General features: G+C 36.7%; 1 protein-coding gene across 8 annotated transcripts in view; it reads right to left on the minus strand.

Moving 5' to 3' along the window:
- pnut (septin 7-like protein pnut) overlaps positions 1-21761 on the minus strand; it is a 201757-nt gene that overhangs the window by 52445 nt on the left and 127551 nt on the right. For all 8 annotated transcript variants that reach the window (XM_089095255.1, XM_089095253.1, XM_089095251.1 and 5 more), the window contains one exon: positions 19873-20125. In XM_089095255.1, coding sequence (XP_088951381.1) covers positions 19873-20125 — 253 coding nt within the window. The remainder of the gene's footprint in view (positions 1-19872; positions 20126-21761) is intronic.

A 21761-nucleotide genomic window follows, 5' to 3' on the forward strand; every position in this document is an offset into this window, starting at 1 on the left:
TAGAATAAAAAGCACTATGCTTCCTAGAGTATATCCTTGGGAGACTCGGAATTTCGACCTAGCAAACGGTCTCTCTAAGCTTCGAACTGATCGGGCTACAACACCAAACGTGGCTGCCTTTTCCGCCAAAACCTATCTAAGAGCAATGGGCAATTTATAAATAAGGGCCATGGCTCCTGATGTTGCGGGGCTGATATCAGCTCCGGAGGCATACTTATTAGCCCACTAAAGGTTGCCAAACAAAATGACTATTACAAAATGTAGATTCAATGTCTTATGGGTTACGGAGGGTGGTGGGTGGCAGAAAAAGGCATGGGAGACTGGACGCCTTCCAGTTGCATTTAGTCCTAAAAACTGCATTAAATCCTTCGGTTGCAAAATGAATGAGCCCCATCCACGTTTCTACAATAAGCTCTTTCATACAAGGTGCCAATACAAAGAAAAAGTTGTTGGCTTTTCTGGCCCTTTATCAGGCACTGTTCTGAGGAAGCAAATCTTTTTCTTTCTTTTGTTTAAATTGGGGCCCCGCGCCCCTAAGCTCTTGCGCTCCCATATTGCGCTTCCTCTAAGCTCCCATTACTTTCAATTTTAAAAATGGCACTAGAACTTTTAATCTCGAATAGAATGAGACCCTTCGAGGGTTCTATGACCATCCCTATGGAATGAAGTGGCTGGAAAAAATAAAACAATAAATAGCATCTTGAAGACTTATGGCTCTTTACTTGGGCACTGTATAATGACTCTTCACTCTTTACTTGGGCAGCGCAAAAGCGCTGCTTCTGATTTCTAAAAAAGGCCCTAGACGGTCAATCACTTAGATCAAAAGCTTCCACCAGTCGATTGACTCCAGCATGATTGGCCGTCTAGGAGCCTGTTTGACGCTTGAGTCAAACGTTGAGAGTGATTAATAGACAATGTCAACGAGTCAATCATGTTCATCAAAAACAGTGTATTAGATTAGCTTCGGTCAAGATTGAAGGGCTGATTGAAGGGTCGATTGAAGATTAATTGAATCACACGTAAATAGATTGACGGAAACTTTTTATCAAATTGATTGACCGTCTAGGGCCTCCTTAAGGTTCCGTACCTCAGAAAAATTTTCGGAAAAACCACATAAGAATTACTCCTATACATTGCAACATAGCAAACCTCATTTCTTTATTGATTGAATACAATCTTTGTCCGCATCCAAAAAGTTTTTTTGGGTTGGGATGGAACTCGGGGGAAAACTCAAGTTTTCCAGGGAAGCAGGGGTATAACATCTGCCAAAAAGAACTTTAAAAGGGTTGTGCCGAGAGTGAAACTTAACATCAACCCCCTAACTCAAAATAGAGCGTATTACGTTGACAAGGCGACAACCTGTATACTAGCCCCGTGAAACGCTACAATTTGAGTTATTTTTGAACAAAAGACATGAAGAAATTCAAATGTTATTTAAATTATATTTACTAAAATTTAAACGGGCCAAAACATTTTTTAGCCTAGGAGACCAAAAAAACACTTCCTCTAAACGTGTTTAAGCAATACTTATAATCAGTAATTTAACTCATTATACTCCTAATCTTAGTGCAAAATTGCCAAGCCTTATTTCTGATAATCAAACAACCAAATTAAGCTGTCATCTTTGAAGTAGAATACAATGCAGAAGAAAAAACATATTGATTGCAATCGATTCCATTAACCGAAAAATCAGATTAAACATGGTAATCAAAAATTCTAAATAGCATTAGCGTGCAAATAGCAAAAAAAAAGATGCCTTTGGCTTGGATACCGAAATACATTGTCATTCACGTGTCAGGGTTGCCAAAACGAATTTAGCAATATCCCAAGATTCACTCTAAAAAAATCTTAGGGTGAAACTACAACTATTATAACTACCACTAAAAACTCACTGCAGCACCAGGCCAACACAGCTACGTACGCTCCTCCTCCATCCCAATCTATTCAAAGTCTTCCTTTTTGTACCCCCCCCCCCAAAGTTCGAATTTCCCTTAAATCCTTCCCCACGACCTCCTCTTATCCGATTTGGGGATGGCCTGCTTTTCGTTTGGTTCTAGATAGTTGGTTGAAAAATACGATCTTTGGCAATCTGTCATCCAGAGAACGTGTCTAATCCATCTCAAACTTTGGCTCATTATAGCTCTACAAAGAAGGACAGAACCATATATTTCGCACAGCTTATTAATCGAAATATAGTCAGTCATGCGAAAGTACCATTTTTAGGTCATACGTCAGTCAAACACTGACGGTGGGACACCCCGTGAAACACAACGCTGGTTTAGCTCAACCCACATGAAACACAATCCCCGTGCAGCCCAACCCCAATTCAACCTAACCCCCGCCTATTTCAACCCTTAGTTTAGGTTGAGTTGCAAGAAGGTTGAGTTAAATGAGAGTAGGGTGCCTCGTCTGGATTTGCTTGCGTGTATAGCAATCTCCATGTTATTTGCTTGCGTGTATAGGAATTCCACAGTCCATGGCACCTTTCCATGGCAGATTACCAGACCGGTTATTTGGCAGTGTATAATGTGGTCAAGCATGTTTTGAGAGTTTGGTCGTAATACTATGATGTGGTCAAACAGGTTTTTTTCTGTTTTTGTTGTCAATTGCACAATGAATGTGCGTCATGAGTTCACGTGTACATTCTTAAAAAAAAACTGGCGTGTTATAAAGTAGTCGAACATGTTTTGGGACCACGCACGCAAATATGTAACTCAACATCCATGTTTAATTCATCCTTGAAAATCTGTATAAAATGTGCATGCACTACAACTTAATTTTCATTATGTATCGGCATTTTAAGCATAGTACACTGTATATATTTAACTTTTAAGACAATAGATCTTTCAATTTTCAATGTGAGTACGGCTTATTAGATTTTTAAATTTATTTACGAATAAAAAGAATTTACTAGTCAATTCAAATTTCAATGGAACTCTACCCCCCTCCTCCCCAACAATACAAAACCTTAAAATATGATGAGCATATTCGATAGAAAACGCTAAGTATGCTTGTTTCTATTATGTAAAACAAAAAACTCCTCCCCCATTGTTTTGTTAGGAGAATACTTCTGTACTCTTATATATCTCGTTTAAAAAGTGGCTTTTCCCTATTGTGTGTGTTTAAGGTATTCCGTCTTTTTCCGATCTTGTTAGTGAGAGTGACAATTTTCAAACAACCTTTCATATGTTCATTATCTAGAATTATTATTATTACCACATGCCAGAGCATAGTGCCAAATAATTTCCTTGAGAAAATAGATTCTTGTTGTGGTCAATTAGGCGAGAATGAAGCCTTTGGAATGTGATATGTGAGTGATGTTTGAACAATGTCATCAATTTAAAATAGGGCCTAGCGTTACCGTACACTAAACTCGGAATTGACTTTATAAGGCAAATTATTTTATGGCAAGATGTTTTTTGAAATCTCCCATCCCCCCAAACTCAAAATTTTACTTTAGAACCCTTTTTTTTAAATATTTCTAAAGTGCTAATAGATATAGAGTGCTAGAAATATCAGAATCGGCTTTATAGGCCAAATTATTTTATGGCAAGATGTTTTTGAAATCCCCCTTCCCCCATAACTCGAAATTTTACTTTAGAAGCCTTTTAAAACATTTCTAAAGTGCTAATAGATATAGAGTGCTAGAAATATCAGAATTGACTTTATAGGTCAAATTATTTTATGGCAAGATGTTTTTGAAATCCCCCTCCCCCCCCAAACTCAAAATTTTATTATAGAAGACTTTTAATTATTTCCAAAGTGCTAAAATATATAGTGCTACAATCATCAGAATTGACTTTATAAATCAAATTATATTATGGGGAGATTTTTATGAAATACCCCTTCCCTCGAAACCAAAAAATTTACAAAATTTTACTTTAAAAGCTTTTATTTTTAAATATTTCTAAAGTGATAATTGATATATAGTGCTAGAAATATCAGAATTGACTTTATAGGCCAAATTATATTATGGCTTGATGTTTTTGAAATCGTCCTTCCCCCCCAAACTCACAATTTTATTCTAGTAGCGTTATTAATTGTTTACATATTGCTAATAGATATACAGTGCTAGAAATATCAGAATTGACTTTATAGGTCAAATTATATTATGGGGAGATGTTTTTGAAATCCCCCTTCCCCCCCCCCCCCAAACTAAAAATTTTACTTTAAAAGCTTTTCTTTTAAAATATTTCTAAAGTGCTAAGACATAGAGTGCTACAAACATCAGAATAAACTTTAGAGGGCAATTTATCTGTAAAAGAGGGCTTATTATTTCCTTACTAAATTTTTCTTCTTTTTTAAGGATGTGCAGGTGGATTCATACAATTACCCTCCCTCCAAAAAGAGACCAAGATGGGGTGATATCACATCGATGCAACCTGCAAGACCATCAATCATCAGATATGCTAGTTCCATTACGAGTTCTCTGAACCAGCCAGGAGCCTATCAAGACAGTGTCAACTCTGCATAAACCTCTGTGCAACCTGTAAGGAAATTCAAGAGGAAAAGGATAGATTTTCATAATACATCAGCCTCATCTAGTCAAGATCGGGAGGTCACTCCCTATCAAGCGTTGCCGGGCCCTTTCCGACCAATGCAAGGCGAGAATGATGTGGCCCCTACAGCTCTCAACATGCAAGCTGCAAATTTAAATGTGAGTTTTCAAATATTATTTCTCGCTAATGATTCTTTTTCCCAAGTCAATTTGAAGGAGTGTGTGAGCGGTACATGCACCACTTATTTGTATGTATAACCGATAATTCATGGAGATAGTATAATGAATATTGCAAATTCAATAACGTCGTAATGATTTTCACTATTTTGTTGTATGTTTGTGTGTGTGTGTGTGTGTGTGTGTGTGTGTGTGTGTGTGAGTGGTGCAAGCACCGAATCTACTCGATAATTCATTGAGATAGTGTAAATTCAATATCTATGTAATGATTGAATGGCATATATTTCCTTATAATTATTTCTTATGTTTGATCCGAGCGCTGAAATTTTTTCATTATACATATCAACTGAATTGTATTTTAATGCTGATTTTGAATATCTTTAAAGTATTTTGTTTACCTTATTCCATCAAAAGTTATGACACAATTAAAACTTTTTGAAGTAAACATTCAGACGTCACATAAATTGTTTCCACAGCGCATTTCTATCTGACGCTGTTTCCGCAGCATGTTATAGGCTACTGGAATCTAGGCTAAGGGGTTAGAAACGCAGTTTCAACCTGTAAGAATATTTCAGCGTGTGTGTGCGTGTGTGTGTGTGTGTGCGTGTGAGTGTGTGTGTGTGTGTGTGTGTGTGTGTGTGTGCGTGTGAGTAAGTGTGTGTGTGCGTGTGAGTAAGTGTGTGTGTGTGTGTGTGTGTGTGTGTGTGTGTGTGTGTGTGTGTTTGTGTGTGTGTGTGTGTGTGTGTGTGTGTGTGTGTGTGTGTGTGTGTGTGTGTGTGTGTGTGTGTGTGTGTGTGTGTGTGTGAGTGTGCGCATGTGTGCGTGTGTTATTAACAAAATTTGTAATTTATTATACATTGTTTTGTAAATAATGCTATAAGCAAAAATTTGTAATTTATTATGCATTTGTTTGATAAATAATGCTATAAGCAAAAAAAAAGAAAAGTGTGCTATAATTGTGATAAAACTCTCGTCAAAGAAAAAAAAAACTTAATCCATTCATTTTCTAGTTTCATGGGGAAGCTGTGAAAACTTCTGCCTTCCCTGGCCCGGGACTTCAAAGTATCATGGGTAATTGTCCCCTCTCACCGGATGATGATGTTAGTGAAGGTACGTTATTTGGTTTCCCCCTGGATTTTCAATTTACCGCATAAGAAATGGAGTCTTATGCAAATTGTTGGATCTAATTTTTCCGGGGACATTTTTGACGATAGTTTTATAATTAGTGAATTGGGTCCTGTGCAAATAGGTGCAGGATATGAAGATAGTGTCACGTCCCTGGAATTACGTGAATTTAATTTGTTAGCGTCTCCTCTATGTCGCTTACAAACATATAGGTTTGATTTTAACCCTCCTGAAGAAAACGTGATTGACGGGAGCATAATTTTAACAGACGCTGTAAATGTTCTCCACAGCTAAATCGACAGAATTCAAGCACAAATAGAGGTTCAGGTTCAGAAATGGGAGGGTTAAAGCATCAGTAAATCAAAAGTTTATTTACAAAAGGGAACATCTGGGGATATTTTTTATTTTCATTTTTCAACAGGCAATCAAACTTTTTACCCTGGTCTAAATGAATTTGAGAGCAACTTTTTCAACTGGGTAAATGAATTAATATCAACTTTGGACACGTTTAACGAAAGGGGAAGTGGGTCCACAATTTTATACATTGAACACATGGATCTGAATCTCAGTAGATTTAAAAAATACTTTATTTTAAGGGGAGGGTGGGGTAGAAGAATAAAATGCCACCCAGATTTGTCAGCTACAGGAGGAGTTCAGGGTTTCAATTTTGAAACTGGGCTGCAATGCTTTAAATATGCATTTTTAGCAGCAGCCCATAAAACATTAAAAAATGAGTCATCAATGAAAAATCTCGACGGACTTGCGCGTACCAGTGGGGAAAATTTCCCTAAAGTAAATTTTGGCTTTTTAGAGGGGAAGCGTCCGGTTTCCTTGAAAAGGATAGTCTTATTTGAAAATGCAAATGAAAATCTCTGGTCGGGGATTGTTTTTCTGCAGGATGAGACGAAATATGTCGATGGGGGAAAGAAACCAAATAAAAAAGGGGCTTCGTATTCAGGGAAAATACCGATGGTGGATAATGTTTAAAATTGGGTTTGGGTTATTTACGAGCCTCCCAAAGATGTAAATTCCTATGGTCATTTTTCCCCGTTACAGCAATAAGTCGACTGAAATCCCAAGGCAAAAAATATGGGGAAAGTCATTATTATCCCAAGTGCCTTTTCTCATTTAAAATTGAAAGAACATTCTCGGATCACATGAGGTACTGCAAAATTAATGGGAAACAACGAACAGTAATGCCGGAAGAAGGCAAAGATAGTTTACAATTTAAAAATTACGAAAATTCCCTGCTACAAGCTGATAAAGTATCTTTAGATTGTGAATCAAGACTGGTGGAGGTATCAGATCCATCAAGGCCAAATATAGTCAAGGAACACAAACTAGTTGCGTGTTCCTATGCGCATGCCCGTCGCGATTCCAATAATAAAATGCAGTTGGAAGAGTTTTTTTGGCTATGGATGAGGAGGGTAGTATGGAAAAGTTATTGGTATCTTTAATAAAAACTGTACCCGGTGCAATTTCACGATTGTGTCACATCAACCACACATTGTTATTATCAGATAAGGAGAAACTGGAACTAGTAAAGGAGAAAATTTTTTGGGTTTTTAGAGGCGCTCTTGCCTCAAAAGACACGTTACAGAATCATAATCACCTTATTAATCCCAATTCAACGGGTAAAAGTAACTTTCGGGGGTGGGCTCACAATTCATGTAATTTAAAAATTAAACAGCAACTCTTTCTTCCAGTTTTTATGCATAACTCTAACTACGATCTGAAGTATGTGCTACCTGCAATGGCACATCTTCCAAGAAATGGAACAGTGGATGATGCATGGGTGATAGACAGCTTTTCCTACAATATCATTCCTAAATCATTGGAAAAGTTGCTTGTTTTTGAATTTATGTGGAGATTTGTTGAAGCCGATGTTGAGTACACGAATAAAATTCGCTTTTTAGATTCCTACAGTTTTTTCCCCAGATCATTGAGCGAATTAATTCAAGTGCAGAAAAACGATGACGGCTGCAACGCTTTCCCCTTCTCAAGCAACAATTTCCAAATGATTTATATGATTTGTTGATGGTCAAGGGCATATATCCTTATGATTATTATTGTTCCATATCGAGATTCGCCGAGGAAACTATTCCTTGTATTGAATCGTTTTACGACAGTCTACACGATCGTAGGTGCACCCCCGATGAATACAGTTTTGCTAAAAAAGTTTGGGCAGAGGGAGGGTGTAAAAATGGGTTTGACAACTTCAAGCTGTATTTGTCGAGTGATGTGTTAACTTTGTTAGACATTATGTGTAAAAATACGGACAAAATCTATGGGGAATTTAATCTTGATTTGTGCTATTATTCTTCATCGTAAAAATTAGTAGAGAAAAAATTGGGCTTATCTAATATTGCTCAGTACCTGTTCATCAAAAGATCAATGAGGAATGGATATTTTTTCCATCGGGATTATATATTGGAAACTGATTCAACTGGAGCGAACACGGGGGAAAAATCGGATGCAGTTTTCCTAGATATGAATTCTCTCTACCCCTCGGCCATGTCCCATTATGCGCTACCTTGCGGTGACTATAAATAACTCAATGACCCTCAAGTCTCCCATTTCCCCAACATTGACAGTGTTGAGAAGAATGGACTGGGTGGATGGTTTTTTTAAATTGATGGGGAGATACCAGTTGAGCTTCACGATTCAGTAAAGAATTTTGTTTTCCCGTGCATCAATAGACCTGTGACTAAGGACACTTTGAGCCCCCGCAAAAAGTGTGTATTTGAGGAGGATTAATTACATTGGTCACCGTCAAAGAAAAAACTTATTGCTGGACTACAGCCGAAAAAAAATATTGTTGTACATCATTTAGCCTCAAAATAGATTTATAACAACGGTTTCAACGTCATAAAGATTCATAGAGTGCTCCAGTTTAGCCAAAAACCCGATCTGAAAACGTTTTTTGACACTTCTGTCAAGAAACGTTCTGAAGCGCAGACAAAATCCGAAAAAGAAATTTGTAAACTCATTTGGAATTCGGCTTTCGGCAAAATGTGTGAGTGTTCGCAATAGAAATCGTTGAGACGTCGTGACCGATCCCAAACAATGTGCTCGAATTATTGCCGATCCAAATTACACTTCCTTCACAATCATTGGCCCAGGCATGGTACTATTGAATAGGAAAAAAAGAAGCATTGTCCTGAATAAAAATATTGCTGCAGGCAGTGCTATCTTGGAGATCTAAAAAAAAACTCATGTTGGAATTCTACTACAATGTGGCTAGGGTACAGTGGCCGGAGAAGGGGCAAGTAGAGGTCTGCTACGGGGACACTGATTCTCTACTGTTAAAAGTAAAAACCCCAAATCTAATTGATGATTTGGCGCACGGTGAAAACATTAGCTCACGGATAGACTACACCAATTGGAGTGGGCTATATCCGGAGCTAGTTAAACGTCGGGTACCAAATCAGCCTTTATTTTTTAAATCTGAAACGGGAAGCGACATGATTTCCAGTGGTATGTTTGTAAGTCCGAAGGTGTACTTTATACAGACACACGACGAGGAAATGGGGGGGCGCTGTGCGCCCCCCCCCGGCCGCCCGCGGGGGGGGCGCACCGCCAGCCACTACCAAAGTTATCTTTTTTTGGACTTAGAGCAGATTTTTTTTTGTACATGTTGCATTGAAAAGCAAAAAGTGATATTATTTTAAATGCTTAGTGCATTTTTTATAAATAAATTTAAAAAGTGTATTTTTCTTTGTTTTTTTCTGTAAAGTGCTGCTGTTTTTAATACAAGAAATATGATTCTTTATTGATTTTTTGTTCTTGAACGGAGTAGGGAAATTATTTAGTCATTAGTCAACTATAGTCTAAAGTTAGGTTTTCAGGTGAACATTTAAGGGGAAATATTATCAATTTAAAAGACTATTCAGGTGGTGTATGTGTGGGCCGTTTGTTTTGGGCAAAACAAAACATTTAACTAAAATGGTTAAAAATTGCGACATAAAGTTCGTGGAAAAGCTAAAAAAAATATCTGACTGCTAAATTATTTGGTAGGAGTCATACGATAAAATAAAAGCAATTGCTTCCACCACGGGATTGGTGCAGATACAATTCATACAGGGACTTGATGTTTTCAGCATTATTGAACCAAAATCTTGGTAGAACATTGACGATCTGGCTGAACCTTTTGAGCAATAGTCTGAGGAAATGCTGCAACCGTTCACTGTTTGCTCTCATCACGAAAAGATTTCCGTTACTCTGATTATAAACAATCTCTTTCATCTGAGCAAATGTATGCGAACACTTGCGTTCAACTTCACCTACCATATCGTCTACAGAGTTGTTTGTGATTCTCGATCGCTAATAACTCTCAAAAAACAAATCTATCCAGATACACCCGAATTTCTGCCCTCAGCATACAATCAGGTAACTAATAAACACAACGGTTATATCCTATTAGATCTTAATCAAAATACACCCAAGGCCTTGCGCGTAGTCACACATAGTTGCGACAATGAAATTACAGTATATCTCCCCGTGACAACTAAAAAGACCTATTAGTTGCTATCATGACATTGAACAAACTACATGAAAATAAACATCTGTTTTCAGTTCTAAGCACTTCAAAACCTTCGCTTAGGAAAGCCATACTCAAACATGGCATTGACAATGATTTCATTAATCTAATATCTGAACTTTGTTTAAAATTGACCGAGGGTAATATTCAACTGCCATAATTAGTTAAGCATTAGGCAAAGCAACATCGTTCCTTTTTAGGTATATTAGCATATAAAAACAAAGGAAATAATTAAAAAAGGACACAACTTCTTCAAGCGTGTAGTAGCTTTTTCACACTTTTAATACCAATAATTGCAGGACCTGTAAACAGTTTTCAGTAGATGGCAAAATCCTATAAATTGACTCCAATAGAAATCACTCCCTCACCTTTGGAACACTTTGAGAACAATCTGAGTAAATTCATTAACAATGAGAATATTGAGTAGGATAAAAAACTGTCTTACTTCAAGATACACGTCACCGAGTTGACAAACAAACCCTATCGCTCGTGCCATGGCCACTGCTACTACTGATCACAAAAAATAATCATATCCTCAAGAGTCTGCTGGAACACAATTATAGAAGGAGGACTTGGATTCGATTGTATTAAAAATTGTAATTCTAAGGCCTTACTCATATCGGTAACAATGTAAACAACTCCTAACCTATCTCATGGAAAGTGGTCAAGATCATATTCAAGTTGAGAGCAATGGGAAAGTGATTATAATTCACGGCAAGAGCTATAATCTACTTTATTTAATCTATGCTATGGTTACAAATCGTAAAGGACTATTATCATTTGACGCTCATCTATACAACTTTCTAAATACATTAGACTTCCCCAAAAGTCTTATTAGCAATAGACAAATTCTAAAAAAATTAAATGAACATGCATCATTGTCAACACCACCATTAAAATATGAAGAAAAAGAAGAAGAAGATTTTAAATCAATTTTGGAAAATACTAGCACACCACTGATAGCTAAACAAAAGCGAAGACGTATCAAGTCAACGTCACCACCACCACCACCATCAACCGCCAGTATACAAAAGGGTAGCGGACGTTACACAACGTGTTTACGTTCAAAATGGTTGAAGTTCTGAAAGGTGTTTATGAAAATATTGGTGTAGTGGGAAGTTTAAGTTCACCCACCACTCTTTCTAAGGTCACTGGTGTTCGCACTAAAGTTTTACAAGACTATGTACAAAATGAATTACGTTACACTGAATATAAATCATTGACTTTGTGATAATAAATATCGAAAAAGTATATCCTTTATCCCATTGCATATAATTAAAGCAGATCTCCTGACTCTAAATAAGGTTCAACGATTTCACAAAAAACTGCAAAATTATATTCTAATTGCACTCGGTGTTTTTAGTCGCTATGCATATGCAATTCCATTGCGATCAAAGAGAGGTATTGAAGTTGCTCAAGCCATTGAAAGTATTCTCGAACAGGGTTAGTATAAAAAAATTCAAACAGATCGCGGTAGTGAACTTGTTAACCCCCATGTTGCAAAAGTACGAGTGAAATATAGTACAATGCACTATCACAGTCATAGCCCTATAAAGGCTGCATTGGCCGAATGATTGATAAGAACTATTTGACTATTGATTTCAAGATATTGTACATTGAAAAATACACCGGCTTTTGTTCAAGATCTAGATAAAATCATGTTGATTTATAATCAACGACCTCAATGATCATTGTCCAACTCAACCCCAACGGAAGTTCATCATTCTGATCAAGATACAATTGACACCTTTCTTAAACAATATTCCGGCGGCTTTTATGACTATGAACTACAAAAGGTTAAAAATAATAGTGAAATCTATCAAATTGAAAAGATATTAAAGACTCGTACTCGCAGGGGTAGGAAACAGTTACTTGTTCGGTGGCTAGGATGCAACTCTGATTTTGATTTTTGGGTCGGTGTAGAAGATATTGACAATGCCCAGTGATTTCTATGTAATATCCATGCCCAATGTTTCCGATTCTGTCTACAACGAATTGAATAGAACGAGTGATTTTTGAATAAAACTCTCCCCCACCATCAAATTAGACAGTGCATATTAAGTGGCTCATTACGATCGTATTCTGAAAAATACGTATGACATCTTGAGAAAGGATTGTAAATATGAAATAAAAATTAGACGCCTTGATTGGCCACTCATTAGCGATCAGCATGATGATTGTCTGTTCGTTAGCGATTGAGAAAAAATTCAAAATGTCAATTCATTTGAATAAACATTTGTCGTATTGCCCAACGAGGAACTCACCTTCGAAAATGATTTATGTTGTATTATCATTAAAAGAATTTATAACTGTAAAGGAGAAGCTTTTCATTTCAACTATTCAAAAGAGGAGGGCAAGATCTACATTAGTTCACCTATTGCCAATGAAGAAGTTACTCTCAATGATAACCTAAAGCATGTTCTTGGCTTTAAGCTCAATATAAACAGCGGTAAAAGTACCGGAAACAATAATTGTATATTTGCTGACTACCCCCCTGTCTTTTCCGTGAACACTTGTAAATATTTCCACGCTTCATTTGTGGAAACAGCGAGAGTTGGTAATTCAAATTCTCCTCTCCTACAAGTTCTTGAACGAAAAACCAATCAAGAACATATTTACCACTACAATGTTAAGAATCTTCAGCATGTTCCCGTAAACACTTCCTATTTGGAGCTCTGTCAGTTAACACTAAGTAGTAAATTAGGTGATTCGCTAGCAATTTCAAAAGGCTTAGCTGCAAGTATATGTCATTTTAGACCCATTGTCGGGCGATAGTACAATAACCGAAAATAAACAAAAGAAGAATTCCATTTGTCTGCCCCAATATCGATTGTTATGTTAGTGCTTTGAGTCCACGTCAAATAGGCAATGGATTGGACTACTATAAGGGTCGTACAACAATGTCTGGCTATGGTCATGTTAGCTGGTTTGCTAGGCTATTTCGTTCTGCGCTACCCCTTGCCAGAAAATACCTTGTGCCTGCTGCATCAAGTTTTGCTGCCTCCACACTACAGGACGGGGGGTCGGGCAAGAATTTCAAGGAGAATGTTAAGGAAAATATTAGATCTTCAGCAAGAGCCGTTGGTGAACAACTAAAATCTCGACAAAATGGGGAGGGATTGAAAAGGATGCGTGCACGTCATTCACTCATCAGTCTCCACCCAGGCGGGAAGCTAAGGACATCGACAAGGACTTTGAGGAATAAAACAAGGAAGACCAATAAGCAGAAGAAAAAAAAAGAAAAAGATTGTTAGATCAAAGAAGGATTTCTTCTCTTAAGATGACTTATCTCCCACACAAGGCAGGATATCCATCAATTATTTCCTCATTCAATCTATTCAAAAATGAAAATGTTGATGCCAGTGTCAAGTATGGCTCCTATGAACAATTTAACCCCCAACAACCCCTCTCGGAAAATACACACTTTCGAATATCGTCAAATGAAGAATACTTCATCGATTTGTCATAAAAATTTATTGATTTTAGTGTTGTGGTGAAAATAAAGCCAAATAATAAAACTCCAAATTTTGCTGATATTCTCTCCTACGAAAAATGTATTTTAAAAAACCTATTTAAATAAATAAAAGCATTCATTAATGTAACATTGGTGAGCAGTAGCAGCAAGTCGTCCAAATATGCAAGCTACATGCAATTTATGATGATGACACCAAAGGCATACAAGGAGTTGAGAGGACAATAATTGGGCTATGAATATCGATCAGGTGTTGATACTGACGGTGAGTTGACTACTGCAGTGACCCAAGAGTATCAGCTGGTTGGAAAATTAAATCATGAGATATTCAATATATCCCAATGGCTACCCCCCAATGTCAAGATTGACATAAAGTTACAGCTGGCCCCATCGAATTTCATTTTGAAGAAAACACTTCCTGCAGCACCCGATGCAAATTTAATTATCACATCTGTAATTCTCCACGTGCGAAAACAGCAAGTTATGAGCTCTGTTGCAATGGCAGTGTAAAATCTAAGAGCAAATGGCAAAAATATTAAACTTCTTTTCCCCCATACGATCAACAATCAACGTCAGATTGCCAACGGCTCTCGTAGCTCTAGCGACTCATCATTTATCAATGGAGAAATCCCATCAAAATTGGCTGTGACCGTTGTAAAGAGTGGCAGTGCTGTTGGGTCCGGGGATGAATCCCCCCCTGATTTTAATTTTCTCAGTCTATCTAACCTTGAGTGTAAAGTGAATGGTATTCCGCTGTAAACTCCATCATTTGACAAAAAATCCTATAGAACTCTGTACGAGTTGACCATGCAATCCCTAGATCATGACTCAACTATTTGAAAATGGAATAACCGATTCAATGTTTTCAAAAAATCGTGGAGTAATTGTTTTGGACTTGTCGGGGACTCAGGATATGAGCATAGTATGAACAGGGAATGTACGTTTAGAGTGTATATTTACCAACCCGTTGACTGAGAGTATCACGCTAACATCACTGAGTCAATTTGAAACCTATTGGGAAATCACACCCGACGGCAGTGTTCTACTAGATTTAGCACCATGAACACAAACCAAATAATCAACTTATTTAGTATGGATCCATACATGTCCCAATACAAGTCCTATTGCACACCTTCGGACTTCATTGAAAAAATTCCAAGTGTTAACAATAACCTAATGATTGTTAATAGCAGTCCATCAACTTTGAAGACCGGCTATTGGCTATGCATCTTACAAATAGCGAACAATATCGAATTTTTTGATCCCCCTGGCCAATCGTATAAATTATACACGCCATATAACAGTAACTTTATTGAAATCAGTGGGAAAATCATTATTCAAAATCAACGAAGAGTAAAGGATTTAACGACTAAGACATGTGGCTTTCATGCACTACTCTTTTTCATGTTCAGATGTCGTGGCTACACTTACAAGCAGTTTCGTGAAATCTACATTGAATTACCTCGATTGAACGACTTTCTAGTGGAAAATATACTTACAAGCATATTTAATATTGATTTTAGTGCCCTACGAACAAAATTTTCTAAAAATGAATGTGAAATTGTTTATTAATAAATAATAAAAATTTATATACATGATAAAACGACTTTTCTACTCTTTAGATTTCATCTTCTACTAGGTATAGGTATTTGTCGACAACAACTAGTGCAGGTAGATTATCTGAATTGACAATGTACTGATTCTGATTTACTGCAATGTCAGCGTCACATTTTCTACGGTAGAGTGTAACTTCACTCTTGTCATATCTCTTTTTATAGTCAATGATACTATTCTCATTCATTCTATAGAATTCACATGTTTCAATCTGCTTATTTAAAGCAATTTCACAAACAGTGTCCTCAAGTGTCGAATCACATTCCGTCACAGCCAAATAAAAATCAGTGGGCTTATAATCATAAGACCCATTGTCTTCACAACGATGACGTAGAAACCATATTCTTTTGCTGTTCCAGCAGTTGAATCGTTGACCCGGCTCCTCCTCCCAGAACAATCTAAAACCATGACGATACCAATATCTTAGCAATAAACTAAAATCACGATTCAGGATTCTTTCCAATCATAAAGGGATGTACATTCTGCCAGTGATTACATTTATCATAATGGCAATTGGAGTATAGATGCCCCGTTGGATGAGTGTCACACATCTCTTCAAGACAGGAATTACAACCTATAATTTGTACAGCATATCCTTTATGCAATTTACACGGGTTGCATAATCTATACTTTGAATCATACCCATCAATCATTGTGCAATTCTCACATGATGACCAACTGCCCAGTGTGTACATATATAGTGAACATATATGGAACATTTTTTCATGTGTTGACACTCACTGCTACAATGAAACTGAGCTAGCAACGACAAAAATTGTCTGAGAGAGAGAGGAGTAAATCATCCTTCAGAACCATGTTTCTTATTAAAAAATGTCCTAAATCTCTAAAATAATGTTTGAAATCCTATCCACAATGTCATTTCGCCATGTCGTGATTAATATATCGATAAATTGTACAAATTCGTTGGGAACACGACGTAGAAGCTTCATACAATAGTGTAATGATGTAGAATCAGTTTTCATCATATCCACAAGCATTCCCTGAGTAAATATCTTCCTTTGAATAGACAGCTCTAGAAAATCGTCATCTAGAATCAAGCGTTTTTCCATAAGCACTAGATTCCCCATGATTCGCTTTTTCTCAAATCTATCCATTTTTTAGAGTCCTAACTCTCTCACAACCAACTCCAGACTAACCAGAATTTCTTTTTGTACTCTAGAAAATATACTCTAGTCTACTATAGAAAGAAAAATAGCTTTGATTTAGAAACAATTTTATTGAACATAATTACAATAATAGTATTCACTGATGCATTTTGTTCTCATCAATATATTTCGATAGGACATCTAATACTGACCGGTGTTTATTTATATGGAGAATATTGACCTTTCCAGCAAAACATAGTTGCTCCTCTTGTTTAAACTTGTTTAATGATATCACGTATCTAGCATACATACTGTCCCATTCAAGGCATAGTCTACAGCCAGCGGTTATTTCTACAGCCAATTTGGGGACTCGTATATCATTGCTGCTGTTGTTAACTCACTAATCATAATACGGCAATGTAAATGCAACATTAATTTTTTCTCCACCAAGGTTTGATTGAAGTTGTACTATGCCCTTAATTACAGTATAATGATAAAATTAATCTTAGGATCAACAAGTCCTATTACTCGAACCAAAGCCAAAAATCAGGTTATAATATATAAAGTAACATCCACTCTCTGATTGACTCATAAAAAACGGATGTTACCTCGAAAAACCGGTTCGGAAGAGTTACATAATTTCATGCATGCCCTCAAAACATGTTTGACTACTTTAAAACATACCAGTTTTTTTAAGAATGTGCACGTGAACTCATGACGTACATTCATTGTGCAATTGACAACAAAAACAGAAAAAAACCTGTTTGACCACGTCATAGCATTACGACCAAACTCTCAAAACATGCTTGACCACATTATACACTGCCAAACAACCGGACTTGTAATCTGCCATGGAAAGGTGCCATGGAATGTGGAATTCCTATACACGCAAGCAAATAACATGGAGATTGCTATACACGCAAGCAAATCCAGACGAGGCACCCTACTAATGAGGGTTAAATTGCACAGGGGTTGAGTTAGACGGGGGTTGACTTGGACTGGGGTTGAGCTAAACTGGGGATCAGTTAAACGGTGGTTGACATGCAATGGGATTTAGTTAAACCAGGGTTCAAATGAATGACGTTTCAGTTAAACGGGGGGTCAGTTAAACCAAAATATTCAGATTAGGGCCATAATTTGCTAGGAGAAGGAGGGGGGGTAACTGCCCCTCCTAGACCTCAGTATGCCCCTCCCCTCAGTTGAAATTTAGTTTCTTCAAAAATCTTGTCAAAACTAAGATAAACCTGCATAATTCAAGCATCAACAGAAACGGATCAGTTTTTAGTACATATTTGCCTTTATAGCACTATAAAGTACCTTTATGGTACTTTTATAGTACCTAATAGTACCTTTAAGGTACCAAATGGCTTAATTTTTTAGTTTTTACTGTCATTTTCGCTCGATTTGGGAAAATTGGCTCCAACTTTGTCCCCCCTCCCAAGATTTTGACGAAATTACACCACTGATTCAGACATATATTATTATTTTGTAATTTTGTTTGTCATGCCTTGGAAAGTTCACTGTCTTATAAAATGCTTTACCCTAGTAATTGTTTCGTTCAAAAAACTTTGGAAGGTTTTTCCTCAATATCTTCATTTCATTTTAATTCCTTAAAACTAATTCTTAAAATGCTAGTAAAGGAAGATGACATTCTCGTCACCCCAAATAGGGTATGTGATAAAGATAGTTTTTATTTTTTATAGCGCGATTCATGGCGTCAGTGATAATGCCATGTTGATAACAGTTTTTAAATCGTCATTTCAGAAAACAACTGAAGCCCCTTTCAAAGATGGTCAGGTATGTCAATTCACGAAAATGGAAGAGGAGGGGGTTAAAATGTATATATATTTCGAAAGCTAGGTGGGAGGAGGAAGACGGTTTTGTTTTTTATAACTTTTTTAATGAAAGTACATAAAAAGGCATTTTTCAATGAAGGCTTTTTTAAATTTATTTTAATGCGTTTAAAAAGACATTTTCAAAAATCTAGGCGGGCATTTTTTTTTTCTCGATTTTCAAAAACTTAAGTACTCAAGAACGGTATTTTTCAAAATCTAGGGGAAAATAATTACCCTTTCCCCTCTCCTAACTGGAACCTATTCTGGGTATTAAAGAATTCTGCATAAAAACCTTAAATATAATCCACATTAATAATAAGCTATTACATAACTTAATATTAACCTAAAATTGCCAATAGAAGCCTTGCGAGCGTGGTAATGAAGTTAATCATTACCAAAACTTTATGTTTCTATTCTAACACTACTACTACTACTACTTCAAACAACACACTCAGCGCCAAGCCGCCTGAGGCTAACACAGCTGCGTGCAGTCCTGCTTCACCTCAATCGACACAAAGCTTGACTTTTTACCTCCTTCAGAGAAATTTCGATTTCCTTTAAATCCTTTCTTATGACCTCTTCCCACCTCTCCCTTCCGACCTCTTCCTAGGAGGTGGGGGACGACCTGCTTTTCGTTTACTCTCAGAGTGACAACCAAAAAGCACAATCCAAAGGGTATGGTAACGTATACCAGAGGAAGCTGAGAGGGCGTCGAAAAAAAACTAATCATCAACGCCATCAAGCATTTGGCATTTCTTGGTATTTTTTCAAACTTGGCAATTATATTCTCTGAAACTGAGATCAGAAACTTATTGCCACGCTAATTTTGCCAGTTACACTAATTATTACACTGATTTTGCCTTAATATTGCACACAAAAGAATGCCAAGAAACGCCAAACGCTAGATGGCAATGGTGATTTTTTTTTACACTGGCGACAGTTTCCACTCTTATAAGTTATCCCTATTCTTGGGTATAATCTTTGGTAGTTGGGCATCCCTAAAACGAGTTATAACCATCTCAACCTTTCTTTCATTATAACCATAGGAAACAAGATTAGACCACGTTTCTCATATAGCTTATTGTTTTATACAGTCGGTCAAACGACTTGCAAAACCAACCTTAGACAATTTCTCTAGAAACACTTAACAAAATCTTCTTCTGCCTTCCAAAACGGCCACGCTTCAGAGCCACAATTGGCCAGTCATTACAGCTGAGAGTTCGGTATCAGCTGAGAGTTCGGAAATCTCGCAAAACTCTTTGGCCCAGAAGTGTCAAAGCTTAGAATCCGGCCCTGCTTATGCGGTAATGTTTGTAATCGAATTTTTACTTTAAAAAAAAAAAAAAAAAAAAAAAAATCAGTTATACCGACACTATTCAAATTGATAATATCAATTTTATATATATATATATATATATATATATATATATATATATATATATATATATATATATATATATATATTTTTAATTTTTATATACTTTTATATATATCAATCTACTTACCTGTTTCTTTAAATGGCAACATTCATCAGGGGTTAAGGTATCCGCTTTGGCTATTACAGGTATAATATTGACTTTGTCATGGAGACGTTTCATGCATTCAATATCCAAAGGTTTCAGCCCATGTCCAGATGGGGCAATGAAATAGAGACAACAATGAACTCGATTGTCTGGAATTTGCTTCCGCAGCACCCGGCTTTCTGAATTCAGATACTCCTCGTATTTGCTTTCTATGTAGTCAATTATAGGTTGCCAACTGAAATAGAAAGGAATCTAAGTAATTAAATACAAAAATGTGAAAAGGATGAAGGATGAATAGAGTTCCTTTATTTTCATAAATTAAAAAAAACAAATCAATCAAATAAACACAGGTACTGCTAGAACGTCAAATGATATGTGCATAGCGGCTCAACTAATTAAACTAGTTAAATAATCATCATAACAAAAAAAAACCATATAAAAAAGAAGAAGGAAAAAAAAAATAATAACTCAACCATGATCTTCACAAGGAAATACCTAGGTGGGGGGGGGGGGACAGCGTTTACCCCCTCCCCCCCGCGAGAAATCCCCCCGCGAAAAATACCCCCCTCCCCCTTGGAAAATAAGGTTTTCCAAATTTGATAATATTATTTTGAGTTTTATATTCCGTAGGGGAAATTTTACGGGGGGTGGGGGTAATCGCCGGGGGTTTAAACGCCTAGAACCAGGTGGAGGATGGCCTAAAATTGGTTGGGAACGACTGATTTAAACCCTTGCTCGATTTAAAACCTGTTTATTTTCTATCGTGTGCTTCTTTCACTTTTTGACAGTTGTATGACCATCTTCCTGCTATCCTACGTAATAATATATCTTTCATTTTTGATCAATGGACTTATTGTCTCCACACTTCCAACAACTTACAGGTTCATCATACTCCCTCGTTGCGAACTGACTTCAACCCTCTGAAAGCTTCATGATAAGGAACACGCTCCAGGAGTCTCCACGAGCCTGCCACTTGTTTGGTGTTTTCAAAAAGAATGTTAGAGATCTTCTAGCTAATAGGTAAGTTGTTTTTTACGGTTTCCTCTGGAGTTGTTGGGTTGGATGTTTATTTCAGTTGGTGAAAACATGCGCTACACCCCTGTCTAGCTTGTGAGTTCGTGAATTTTTTAGGATGTACTGGATTTTGTATTTTGTTCAATATTTTCATTGGTGTTTTTTTTTTTTTTTTACCCCGGTGTCCTCCTGGCCATGGAGCCTACGAGGAGATTATATTTAATAAGATTTTATTTTGTTGTGAATTTATTGTTAATTAAAAGAGCTCAGAACTCGATTTACCAAAAATTTCACTTTTAGGACAACCCACAGCAGGGTTACACATCAAATTTTAATTGTTTTGTTTTTTCTTTTTAGGGAGGTATATAGTTTAAAGCAGTGGTCACCAAAATTTTGAAGGACTAAAGGACATAACAGGTCATCTGTCTTGGCATTAAATACCCAACAAAGCAGGAAAATCTGGCCACTCTGTGACTGAATCGAGTCATAGATTTGAGATGATTAGTCACCATAAACGCCATGTCTGAAAATTCCCAAAAGTTCCCAAATTTCCGAAAAACTACCGGGAATTTGCGGTATTTTTCGGAAATTTGGGAATCGAAATTCCCAAATTTCCGAAAAATTCCGAAAATTTCCGGAAAACTACCGAAAGTTCCCAGCGAGCAACCAGTAGCTCACGATCGATAGTTGGGCGGGCGATTTTTGGTTTAAAGCTTACAAACCTTCATGAATTTTTGAAATAAATAGACCTCGAGAAAAGGAAACTATAAACTTGTGTTTTTTTATATAAGACCTACAGCATTAAAATACATTCTTATTAAGCTTATTTACATCTCTGGAATGAAAAACAAAAAACG

This window comes from Artemia sp. Qi Xiang Cuo, chromosome 10 (assembly GCF_049724085.1).
Source record: "Artemia sp. Qi Xiang Cuo chromosome 10, ASM4972408v1, whole genome shotgun sequence".
Lineage (NCBI taxonomy): Eukaryota > Metazoa > Arthropoda > Branchiopoda > Anostraca > Artemiidae > Artemia > Artemia sp. Qi Xiang Cuo.